Source organism: Danio rerio, chromosome 4, assembly GCF_049306965.1.
Source record: "Danio rerio strain Tuebingen ecotype United States chromosome 4, GRCz12tu, whole genome shotgun sequence".
NCBI classification, from domain to species: domain Eukaryota; kingdom Metazoa; phylum Chordata; class Actinopteri; order Cypriniformes; family Danionidae; genus Danio; species Danio rerio.
Window position 1 is genome coordinate 69,926,185 of NC_133179.1, and position 13,104 is coordinate 69,939,288.

Below are 13,104 nucleotides of genomic sequence, written 5' to 3' on the forward strand. Positions count from 1 at the left end.
AATGACACAATATGCGTGAACGAGGCGGTGCAAATGACACGATATGCGTGAACGAGGCGGTGCAAATGACACGATATGCGCGAATGAGGCGGTGCAAATGACAGGATATGCGCAAGTGAGGTGGTGCGAATGACACGATATGCGCGAATGAGGTGGTGCGAATGACACGATATGCGCGAATGAGGCGGTGCGAATGACATGATATGCGCGAATGAGGTGGTGCGAATGACATGATATGCGCGAATGAGGCGGTGCGAATGACATGATATGCGCGAATGAGGCGGTGCGAATGACAGGATATGTGCAAGTGAGGTGGTGCGAATGACACGATATGCACGAATGAGGTGGTGCGAATGACACGATATGCACGAATGAGGTGGTGCGAATGACACGATATGCGCGAATGAGGCGGTGCGAATGACATGATATGCGCGAATGAGGTGGTGCGAATGACATGATATGCGCGAATGAGGCGGTGCGAATGACAGGATATGTGCAAGTGAGGTGGTGCGAATGACACGATATGCGCGAATGAGGTGGTGCGAATGACACGATATGCGCGAATGAGGCGGTGCGAATGACATGATATGCGCGAATGAGGTGGTGCGAATGACATGATATGCGCGAATGAGGCGGTGCGAATGACAGGATATGTGCAAGTGAGGTGGTGCGAATGACGCGATATGCACGAATGAGCCGGTGCGTATGACGTGATATGCACAAATTAGGCGGTGCGAATGACACCATATGCACGAATGAGGTGGTGCGAATGAAGTGATATGCACGAATGAGGCGGTGCGAATGACGCGATATGCGCGAGTGAGGTGGTGCGAATGACACGATACGCAGGAATGACACGATATGCGCGAATAAGCCGGTGCGAATGACGCTATATGCGTGAATGAGGTGGTGCGAATGACACGATACGCAGGAATGACACGATATGCGCGAATGAGGTGGTGCAAATGATGCGATATGCGCAAATGAGGTGGTGCGAATGACACGATATGGGCGAATTTTACTCCGCATTAACCAATCAGGAGCTTTTTCCTGTAGGGGCGTGCTTATGAAGTAATACCTGTTGTTGGTGTCAAAGGGGGAAATCCTCCTGCCGACACGAACAACAGTTGATTAAACTGGGCTCGACTTAGTCGCAAGCACCGCTAAATGCTTCCATCACCAAGGTTAAGTTTCTGAAGGAGTTGATGAACAGCTGGGTGCACCTCTGAAAGGTAACCCAGCTATTCTCTCGATAAAATCCATGTTAGCCATTTAGCAACGAAGCTACAGTAACCGGGCAGACAGAAGCCTTGCCCATCACGCAAATGAAGTGAATTTGACGCGCGAATAAAGCGTATTTTGACGCACGAAGCAGATTTTGATGCGCAGACACCAAAATTTTAACAACTTATAAAAACTTTATAATTTTCTGCCTATCGAATATTGGGCATGGTTATTTACAGTTGAAGTCAAAATTATTATTCCTCCTGTTTATTTTCTTCCCCAATTTCTGTTTAACTGCCTTTTTTTTAAACATTTCTAAACATAATCGTTTTACTCTCTAATAACTGATTTATTTTATCTTCGCCATGATGACAGTAAATAATATTATTAGACTGGATATTCTTCAAGACACTACTATACAGCTTAAATGACATTTAAAGGCTTAACTAGGTTAATTGGGTTAACTAGGCAGGTTAGGGTAATTAGGCAAGTTATTGTATAACGATGGTTTGTTCTGTAGACTATTGAAAAAGAGAGCCTAAAGGGACTAATAATATTGACCTTAAAATGGTGTTTAAAAAATTAATAACTGCTTTTATCCTAGCCGAAATAAAACAAATAAGACTTTCTCTAGAAGAAAAAATATTATCAGACATACTATGAAAATTTCCTTGCTCTGATGAACATCATTTGGGAAATATTTAAAAAAATAAAAAAAAAATAAAGGGGGGCTAATAATTCAGACTTCAACTGTATTTTTATATATATATATATATATATATATATATATATATATATATATATATATATATATATATATATATATAGCCTTCGTGATATTCAGAAATATTACAGCACTCTGTAAACGTTTATTATTACCATTTGTTAAGTCTCCTCATTCAGTTTGATAGAGCGCCTAGACCAGGAAGCTGCTTCGCTTGACATCACACTTAACAAGTGGAGAGTAGCTGTTGTTGTTGTTTTTTTCTGCTCTTCTCTATGGACTTTAATCGTTACAGGTTTTCAGCATTATTCAGAATATCTTCTTTTGTGTTCAGCAAACAATTTTTTTCAGGTTTAAAACATGTTAACAGAATTTTCCTTTTTTGGTGAACTGTCACTTTAACTCCAGTTTCTCTCAGTGTTTCCTTTACAAAACACATTAAGATCAATGCATCTCGGGGTCAAACATTTGATGGAGATATGAATATTTTCAAGTAGCACAACAATGAAAAGAATTTTCCAGAGCACTTTGAGATTTCCCTTTAGATATAAAATCAAAGCTCCTAATAGACGTGATTGATGAAGCAGACAAACTCACCGAAGACCTAAATGCATTCAGGATTTACCGTGTGACCTGCTGTAAAAGCAGACATTCAATCAAAAATTGACCTTACCAGTTTGTTCGGGAACTTCCTGTTTGACTGTGAATGTGTCTTCAATCTTCAGGTCTTCACTCTCCTCTTTAATAAACGCCATCTTTATAACAGTGTGGAGATCCGTCGCTTCAGCAGGAGTTTTCCTCAGTGTTTGGACACTTTAAAATGAAAACAACGAACAGAAATAAAAGAAACACACACTCAATCTGTCTCAATCAGCTCTCTAGTTCACTATTAAGTGTACTGTTGAGGGAGTCAGATAAAAAAATCACATGAGTAGATTAAAATAAACTAGTAGCTCTCGAATTTTATAATAACACATATGCGCACTATCAGTTATAGACTTTCACTATGTGATCTATAATGTTCTGTGTTAGTTTTCCAGGAAAACACCCGCAGTTGGTCAGTAAAAGTCACTTAACATTTCTGTTGTTTTTGTTTAACACTATTTTAATCAGCAGCTTTGACAGAATTAATCATTTTAAACGATTTAATTGACTCGGAGTTTTGTAAATCTCCCTTTTCCCTCATCTCCACTCGCCAGTGACTGAGTTCATGTTTACTAAACAGAGTCACGATACAGAAATGAGACGCGCCTGTTCTGCTGCTCACCTGTACGCTTGAGCTAATTAGTTATGATTGAAGTCTTTGTCAGATAACATATTACACGCGAGACTTCTTACAAATATTTAATTTGGCATCGCTTATTAAACAACAACGCCGAATGATCGTTTGTCCCGATATTCAAGCCTTTAAAGCACAAACCCCTTTGATGAACCGCGGCGCGCATACCCATGACGTCACACGGCTACGCCAAAATAAAAGCCTTGAATATTGTAATAAAACTCACAAACACATACACTGAATGACTACAGTTATTTAGACAGCAGATTTTTACTTTACACGTTTATTTTCACATAAAACCTGAAAACTAGAAATTGGTATCTTTGATAATCTGTGGTTCATGCCCTAAAAAAAGTGTGTTATATTAAGAGAATTGACCATAAATGTATAAATGCAAATGGAAAACAATATTAAAAATGGTTAAATACTTTAGTGCATAACAAAAACTTCTACATTATTTTAACATTATTAAAACATTATTTATACATTTATATTAATGACTTCCTAAGTTAATTAACTTTTTTGTTTAAATGTTTTAGTTTACTCCACACAATCATCCTCTAAAAGAGGAAAGAGAAACACTGAAAAGTTCAAACAAATACTGTCTTTGACTTTACTGATTTCAGTGGTAATGCTCTTTCATATAATGAACTATCAAACAATTATTTTACGTTGGGTTATATACTCACCGGCCACTTTATTAGGCACACCTTCCCAGCCAATCACATGGCAGCAACTCAATGCATTCAGGCATGTAGATATGGTCAGGACGATCTGCTGCTGTTTAAACCGAGCATCAGAATGGGGAAGAATGGGGATTTAAGGGACTTTGAACGTGGCATGCTTGTTAGTGCCAAACAAGTTGGGCTGAGTGTTTCAGAAACTGTTGATCTGCTGGGATTTTCACACACAACCATCTCTAGGGTTTACAGAGAATGGTCCAAAAAAAGAGGAAATATCCAGCGAGCAGCAGATCTGTGGGCGCAAAAGTCAGACTGCCTGAACTCTGAGTAATTAAAGTCTGCCAGAGGTCAGAGGAGAATGGCCAGACTGGTTCCAGCTGATAGAAAGGAAACAGTAACTCAAAAAAGCACTCGTTACAACTGAGGTCTGGAGAAGAGCATCTCTGAACACACAACACGTCCAACCTTGTAAGCGGACGAGCTACAGCAGCAGAAGACCACATCGGGTGCCGCTTCTGTCAGCTAAGAACAGGAAACTGTTTATGTATTAAATAAAGCACTAGGCATGCAGATTACACCTTGTCATGTGCCTAATGAGATCTACCCACAATCATTTTAATGGGTTGTTTTTTTTCCCCCGGGTATGAACAAATGTGATGTTTAGTGGGCAACATTTGTGAAACAATAAAAATAATGTGGATGTTTTCTAATACATTTCAAATGAACAGATCCTTGTTGGGAAACCGATAGTTTTAACCCGAGCTGAAGAGCCGGAGTCAGGGATTCAATTAAAAGAAAGTTTACTGAAAATACTTTACAGTTTCATCGGCAGAAGCCAGCGTCAACACTAGCAAAGAGTTCATAGGCTGCTTTGCATACAATCTCAAAACATCTACAATTATACTCTTATATAATGTCATTTCATATACCTCAAGGTCTCCTTGACCTCTTGAAGTTCCTGAGGAAACAAATAACTTGGCATACAGAAAAATCAATGACACACATATCATCAAAGTTTTACCCTGAAGAGGGATGACACTAAGGCAGTGGTGTCCAAATTCGGTCCTCAAGGGCCGGTGTCTTGCATATCTTAGTCCTAACACTAATTAAACACACCTGAACCAGCTAATCAAGCTCTTTCTAGGTATACTAGAAACTCACAAGCAAGTGTGTTGAAGGTAGTTGGAGCTAGACTATGCCGGACACCGCACTACAGGATCAAGTTTGAACACCCCTGCACTAAGGTCATCATATAATCTAGGCCAGGGGTGTCAAACTCAATTCCTGGAGGGCCGAAGCCCTGCACAGTTTAGTTCCAACCCTGCTCTAACACACTTACCTGTAGGTTTCAAACAAGCCTGAAGGGCTCAATTAGTTTGATCAGGTGTGTTTAAAATAAAGAGTTTGACACCTGTGATCTAGGCCAACGGTTCTCAAACTCAGACCTGGAGGTGTAGTATCCTGCAAATTTTAGCTCCAACCCTAATTAGACACACCTGGGCTAGCTAATCAAGCTCTTGGTAGGCCAAGGGTGCCCGAACTCAGTCCTGGAGGGTTTGTGTCCTGCAGATTTTAGCTCCAAATTGCCTCAACACACCAGCAGGGATGTTTCTAGAAAGCCTAGTACAGGGGTGTCCAGACTTGGTCCTGGAGGGTTGGTGTCCTGCAGATTTTAGCTCTAACTTGCCTCAACACACCCGCAGGGAAGTTTTTAGAACGCCTAGTACAGGGGTGTCCAAACTTGGTCCTGGAGGGTTGGTGTCCTGCAGCTTTTAGCTCCAAATTGCCTCAACACACCTGCAGGGAAGTTTTTAGAACGCCTAGTACAGGGGTGTCCAGACTTGGTTCTGGAGGGTTGGTGTCCTGCAGTTTTTAGCTCCAACTTGCCTCAACACACCTGCAGGGAAGTTTCTTGAAAGCCTAGGTACAGGAGTGTCCAAACTTGGTCCTGGAGGGCCGGTGTCCTGGAGAGTTTAGCTCCAACCCTAATCAAACACACCTGAACCAGCTAATCAAGCTCTTACTAGATATGCTAGAAACTTCCTGACAGGTGTGTTGAGGCAAGTTGAAGCTAAACTCAGCAGGACACCGACCCTCCAAGACCGAGTTTGGACACCCCTGGAATAGGCTTTCTAGAAACACCCTTGGCAGGTATGTTAAGGCAAGTTGGAGCTAAACCATGCAGGACACCACACTCCAGGATCAAGTTTGGACACCCCTGCACTAAGGTCATCATATAATCTAGGCCAACGGTTCCCAATCTCAGTCCTGGAGGTCTAGTATCCTGCAGATTTTAGCTCCAACCCTAATTAGACACACCTGGGCTAGCTAATCAAGCTCTTGGTAGGCCAAGGGTGCCCGAACTCAGTCCTGGAGGGTTTGTGTCCTGCAGATTTAGCTCTAACTTGCCTCAACACACCTGCAGGGAAGTTTCTAGAAAGCCTAGGTACAGGGGTGTCCAGACTTGGTCCTGGAGGGCCGGTGTCCTAGAGAGTTCAGCTCCAACCCTACCCAAACACACCTGAACCAGCTAATCAAGCTCTTACTAGATATGCTAGAAACTTCCTGACAGGTGTGTTGAGGCAAGTTGAAGATAAACTCTCCAGGACACCGACCCTCCAAGACCGAGTTTGGACACCCCTGGAATAGGCTTTCTAGAAACACCCTTGGCAGGTATGTTGAGGCAAGTTGGAGCTAAAATTTGCAGGACGCTGAACCCCCAGGATTGAGTTTGAGAACCCATGACATAAGAAAAGATTACTTGGGAGTGGACATCCATCAGACAATTCACACCATCGTCCCTCAGTTTAAACATCAGAAAATCAAGATTATTGTTTCTCGACCTTATAAAGAAGGTTGTGTAATAAAGAATGTGTATCTAGTAATATAGCGGTGACTATTTAACATCGTGACTAAATCATCATGTTACGTTTTTGGTTTCTTCTACGTGGAGCTTCAAGTGTTGGCTGAGGTTGCCTCTGTGACAGTAACTCTTTCCACACTGACCACATATAAACGGCCTCTCTCTGGTGTGAGTCCTCATGTGAGCATTGAGGTAGTATTTATATGTAAAGCTTTTGCCGCACTCCGTGCAAATGTAAGGCTTATCCCCGGTGTGAAATTTCATGTGGTAATTGAGGTTGTTTCTCTGTGTGAAACTCTTCCCGCATTGAGCGCAAGTGTAAGGTCTCTCCCCAGTGTGAATCATCGTGTGGACTGCAAGGCGCTGCTTTTGACTGAAACTCTTTCCGCACAGTTGGCAGGCGAAAGGTTTCTCTCCGGTGTGAATTTTCATGTGTTGTTTAAGGTTATGTTTTTGAGCAAAGCATTTTCCACATTGCTGGCAAACGAACGGCTTCTCTGTACTGTGGACCGCCATGTGCGTGTCAAGTCTTTGTTTTTTAATGAACCTCATTTCACACTGAGTGCAGGCATAAGGCCTCTCTCCAGTGTGAAGTTTGAAGTGAAGTTGAAGGATGTGTAACAGTCTGAACCTCTTTCCGCACTGTTGGCAGGCGTACGGCTTCTCCCCGGTGTGAATGCTCATGTGGATTACGAGGTTGTGTTTTTGAGTAAAACTTTTTCCGCACTCACTGCAGGGAAAGTTACCATTGGATTTGGATTTCTTTTTTGCCACAGTGGATTGTTCAGCGGCCATTAAATCTCGGTGTTCCTCATTCTGAATATTCTCCTCCGTTTCATTCAGTCCTGGAGTCTCTTCTTTCCGCAACATCAGCTCTAAAAAGACATATAAAACAAGTTAACCCAAATTTACAGGCACAAAGCAACATGTAAAAGGCAACATGAAGGCATTTAAGTATCAAAACCCATCAACATCTAAGATAAGATCTTAAATGCTGAAAGAGAAGTTACATGTCAACTCAAGAGTGTCTTAATACAGGGTGGCCATAGGTCATTAAAAGCTTTGAATTCAAAACCAATAGGTTTTAAGCTGCGGTCACACTGCATTTTTCTCCCCATAGACATCCATTCATACGCACATGACTGCGTCAGACTGGAAATGCAAATTTCGGAGCTTGCTGCATTGGAAAGTTCAAGCTTGGTGAACTCTAACCTGCGAAATTGCATCACATGACTGCGTGAGACCAATCGAAGGTTAAAGCACGATCTCTCTTTACAGGAATTTTAAATACTGACCAATCGCTTGCTTTTATGTCTAATCACCTTGTTTAATCCCACCCCTTCTCGCAGCACCATACGGCAGAATTTCGCAAGCTCAAACTCTAGTGTGACCTAGGTTTTAATGTGTGAACCCCTAGGATAATGACCTTCTAAGAGCTAATTAGAGCCAGGAGTCAGCCAATCTGGAGTCGAACCAATGTGATGAGATTGGATGTGTTAGTCAAAGCTGCCTTTACACCAGTTTTGACTTTGCTTTTCTCAAGAAGCATTGCCTGATGTGAGCCATCCCTTGCACAAAAGACTTCTCAAAGGACCTGCGAGGATCTAGAATCTAGACAGGGCTTCTGTCTGCCCGGTGACTCTAGTTTCATTGCTAATTGGCTAACATGGATTTTATTGAGAGAATAGCTGTGCTTATGTGCTTTAGGAAGACTGAAAAACAGTGTAGATTCTTTCGGCAACATGTCTGAGTCAACTACATCCTTTCAGAGTTGAACCCAGCTCTGTGAGTTCATAAAGTTTCCTCCAGAAACTATACCTGGATGATGGAGACTTTCAGCGGAGCCAAGCCCAGTTTGATGAGGTATTGTCCGGTGTCGGCAAGGGGATTTCCCCTCAGGAAACCAACAACAGGCAATATTTCATAATCACACCTCTACAAGAAAAAGTTCCAGACTGGTTAATGCGGCGCGAATGTCTGCTGAAGTTCATATTTTCCAACTCGAGTGTTTCACATGTTAAACTTGTCATTTGCGCATATTGCGCCGCAGAATGTCTATTCGCATCTCTGCATTGATTTAACATTTAATTACTCGCACTTGGCGCTTCATCCGCGTCTGTTGTGAACGCAGCATAAGATACTGTTCACACATGGAGAAAGTTCAGCACTGTTGCTACTCTCCCAAGGTATGGTTGTCCTGTGAAAATGACCACAGTGCAGAATGCTCGATGAAGTGAAGAAGAATCCTAGAGTGTCAGCTAAAGACTTTTTGGCACATTAAACTAGAACGTAATTCATGCTAGGACACCACGGAGGAAACCACTGCTGACCAAAGAAACATTGCAGCACATTTGAAGTTTGCAAAACAGCCGAGTTGTTTAGAAACAACACACAATGTTACGCGTAGATAAAAAAGGTAGAGCACACCAACATCAAAACCTCCTCCCAGCTGCTTCGCTGCCTCAGGGCTTAGACCGGGGGTGTCCAAACTCAGCCCTTGAGGGCTGGTGTCCTGCATATTTTAGCTCCAACTTGCCTCAACACCCCTGCATGGATGTTTCTGGAAAGCTTAGTCAGAGCTTGATTAGCTAGCCCAGGTGTGTCTGTTTGGGGTTGGAACTTGTGGCAAATAAAATGTTCTCTCATTTTCTCAAAGTGCCACTAGGAGGCGCTGCTCTGTTCTGCCCTCCCTCGAGCTTCCAAAACCTTACTTCCGGGGTCGGGAGAAAGCGGAAGGTCAGGTACACAATAGAAGACCATAAAAGGGGGTGTTGAGGGTTGCTCCGGGTGGTTGTTGTTGTGGTTGTTAGAGCTGCTGTAGGAGTTGCTGTTTTCTTTCGTGTGTTGGTGGTGAAATCGTGGGGAGAGAAAAGACGAGAAACAAGAAAGATACAAAGGTGAAGAGCTGTTGACTTTGAAGATGGAGGTGTGACGATAAATACTGTGGTGTGAAAGTGATGGTGGACAGGCTGACCAGAAAACTACACGAGCGATTAAGTGCGAGGGGTCTGCAGGATCTTACGGGGATCGAAAGCCAAGGTGGACCTGTACCGAATCAGCGTTGCTTGCCGGGTCAGTTATTTAGGTCCAGGCCCGGCGCTACGGGGGGGCAAAGGGGGGCATTGCCCCCTCAGAAAGATTTTGTGCCCCCCCAGTTTTTATAAAGGATTGTTCACTCAAACTGAAAAGTCATTAATTATTAACACCCCCGTCGTTCCAACCTTAAGAACACACATTTAAATATTTTAAAATATATGACATAGCAATTGAATTATGAAAATAGTGATATTAAAGCTAGTCCTATAGTTCAGAGATCCGGTCCTCGCGTCAGGTCAGGTGCGCCCGTAAATAGTCTTTAAAACGCGCACACGGCGATGGAGGCGCACTCAACTCACAAGGGAGAAAAGTGGGTGACATGATAGGAGCAGCTTAATTCATTACATGCTTTGGTTAACTAATTATTTAAACACAACTCTCTTGAGCTCTAAAAGGAAAAAACACATAAGAAACTTGCTGTTAAATTAATTTTAGCAGAGACGCAACTGCCAGTCATTTATTAGTTCGGGAAGATGTAGCCTAATAAAAATGTTTTAATAAAAACAAATAGTTCACTGCACAGTCCCACAGTAGGCTACACTATAAATAATATTTTTTATTTATTTATTAATATTATTATTAATATTATTACAATTAAACTAAAATTGACAACGCAGAACTCTCTGAATGTTTGCTTTCATTTTGCTAAAAAGCGCACTTTTACAGTTGTGTAGAGAAACATCCCATTATGCAGCAGCTGTCAAGGTATAACACATAATAAATGCCTTTTGCGTTTATTAAGTCAAGTTTGCAGTGTTATAAATGGAATATAGTGCTTAAGTGGATTTATCGCGGATCAACCGAGAAACCTCACGTGCTGCAGGTAGGCTGAATGATAATCTTTTAAAAATGTCATTTATGCTATACTGCTATTTGCTCATGCAAAATTAAACAACATAAAATATATTGTAGTTCTATTTTAAGAGCTAAAATACAACATATTGAGTTTGTTTTGACTTGTAGCCCTAAAATGAAAATAACCTGAAAACAAGTTATTAAAAAAGCTATTAATAAATAAAATAAATAATAAATAAAATGACGGGTAGGCTTAGTAACCTAATGGTTTATGATGGTTTACAATATCACGAAAAAAAGCACACTTATGATAGCCTAAGATAAATCTTTGTTTTTACATTTAAAATGATGAAAAAAAAGTTGTAGGCTATAGCATGTTGAGTTGCGTGTTATCCGTGCCAAAATTTAACCAATTTTAACGGTAATAACATGTGAATTTTGGTATCTTTTTAGGTATTTTTCTGGCTACACTAATGCATTAAAATGAAACTAAGTAATTGTTTTAAATGACAGTAGATTGTAACATTTAGGTTTTCCCTAACACTGATGTTGGTTGGATAATATAGGCTACGTGAAGCGGGATGACTCGGTTAAGCTGATTTCACTATATTTATTTATCGGTTAAATTAATAGTCTGATCGTGGGTCAGCTTGCATGCGTGGGGATAATTTGACGTCTTTACCTAAAACTTTAAACATTCATAGGCCTGTTATTTAAAATAAAACGGATATAAGGAGAATAACATGTGATTTAAAGCACTCGTTTGGCACTGAAGCTATGATCCGTCTGCATTAATAAGCGGTATGCATTACCATCGTTAATAAAATTCGTAATAGCGAAACTGCATATTATTATTACTATTAAAACGTAGCCTATATTACTGCCTTAGGTCAGTAACTTAGGCAGTAATGCAAGGTAATAATAAATTTGAATAAATAGCCTAAATGAAAGAAACAAGAGACCAAAATCAGTCACCAGGTCTAGTGCCCCCCTATGGATTTAAAGTGCCCCCTCAGTTTTGACTTCCTGGCGCCGGGCCTGTTTAGGTCATTTACATTTATTCATACACCCATACAATCCACACCCATTGCTACTCAATTTCACAAACTTTCTTTAAATTTATCTTTCTCTCTGGTTTCTGTTACCTCAGCCACACGTTATTATTGTTTGTTTGATTGATTGTTTGTTTGAAGTTTTCTTTCTTTTATTTTATTGACTTATCTAAGCAGTGATAAAAATAATTAGTTATTATTTAGAAAATATATTTGTTGTACTGTGTGTTAAAAATACAACAGTTGATTTCATTTAAAGTGTGTTGCGTTGTTATTATTAATCCTTTTCTTTTGCATTGTGTATGGTGGTTGAATGCCGGCTGTGGCTAATCAGGATATTAGTAAATGTTTTTCTTTTTGGCAAGGTAATTTTGTCTGGCGCCCAAAGTTTAATTAAAAATATTGATAACTAATTTTTTTTGTTTGTCTGAGGTCCGCTGGGAGTGAGATTAAGGGCCGTGAAAATCTGAAACTTCCTAGTGATCACGTGGACTAGGGGTTGAGTGTTGGACCGAGGTGCAGACGGGCCCGAGTTCGAATCCCACAAAAACTGGTTTTTGAAATTTATTTTTATTTTTCTTCATTCAAATTATATTTAAACTGAATTATTACTACCAGCCACCGTTACAAACTAAACTTTGCAGGACACCGGCCCTCCAGGACCAAGTTTGGACACCCCTGGCCTAGACCATAGGTCAATTCCTGGAGGGCCGCAGCTCTGCTGAGTTTTGCTTGGAGGTGGTTAAAGCTTAACTGTGCAGAGACGTGGCCCTCCAGGAATTTAGTTTAAGACCACTGACCTAGAAGGATTGCTTTAATTGACGGAAAAATGAATTTCAAAGTTTAATCAAGACATTTTAGAGGAAAACCTAAGACCATCTGTCCACCAACTGAAGCTCAACAGAGGGGTGATGCAACAGGACAACAACCCAAGACACTGAATTATACCAACAACAGAATGACTTCAACAGAAGTGGGGATGATGATATATCGGCGGCCATATCGTTATCATCCGACAAATGATGTTACGTAATTGTTGTCAGTCTGATAAAGTTATGTTGATATCTTTACGGAGATAAAATTCATATTATTTGCATTGGCTAAACAAGCTTCCTGCCTGCCACTAAGTTGAACATCGCCTTTGTGACGTAGCACAAATCAAGCTTGGGCTTTACACTACACTACAAAGAAGATGTCAGCAGTGTGAGAGTTTTTCATCGTGAAAAAAAGAGGATACCCGAATTGCAATGTTCAAATCTACAAATCTTTTAAGTCATCTGAAGTTTAACCAATCCTGAAATTTACAGGATGATTTAAAAAGAATACCACAACTTTGAAAATTGAGAACTCTGCAAAGAATAAAAGGAGAGCTAAGCTCATTTTGTCGT

General features: G+C 40.8%; 1 protein-coding gene across 1 annotated transcript in view; it reads right to left on the reverse strand.

The window, feature by feature from the left end:
• Positions 1 to 4,693: 4,693 nt before the first annotated feature.
• Positions 4,694 to 13,104, reverse strand: part of si:dkey-262g12.10 — a 31,804-nt gene continuing 23,393 nt past the window's right edge. Inside the window, exon 4 of the mRNA XM_021475813.3 lies at positions 4,694 to 7,648. Within this exon, the coding sequence (XP_021331488.2) occupies positions 6,831 to 7,648 (818 nt within the window). The 3' untranslated portion in view covers positions 4,694 to 6,830. The remainder of the gene's footprint in view (positions 7,649 to 13,104) is intronic.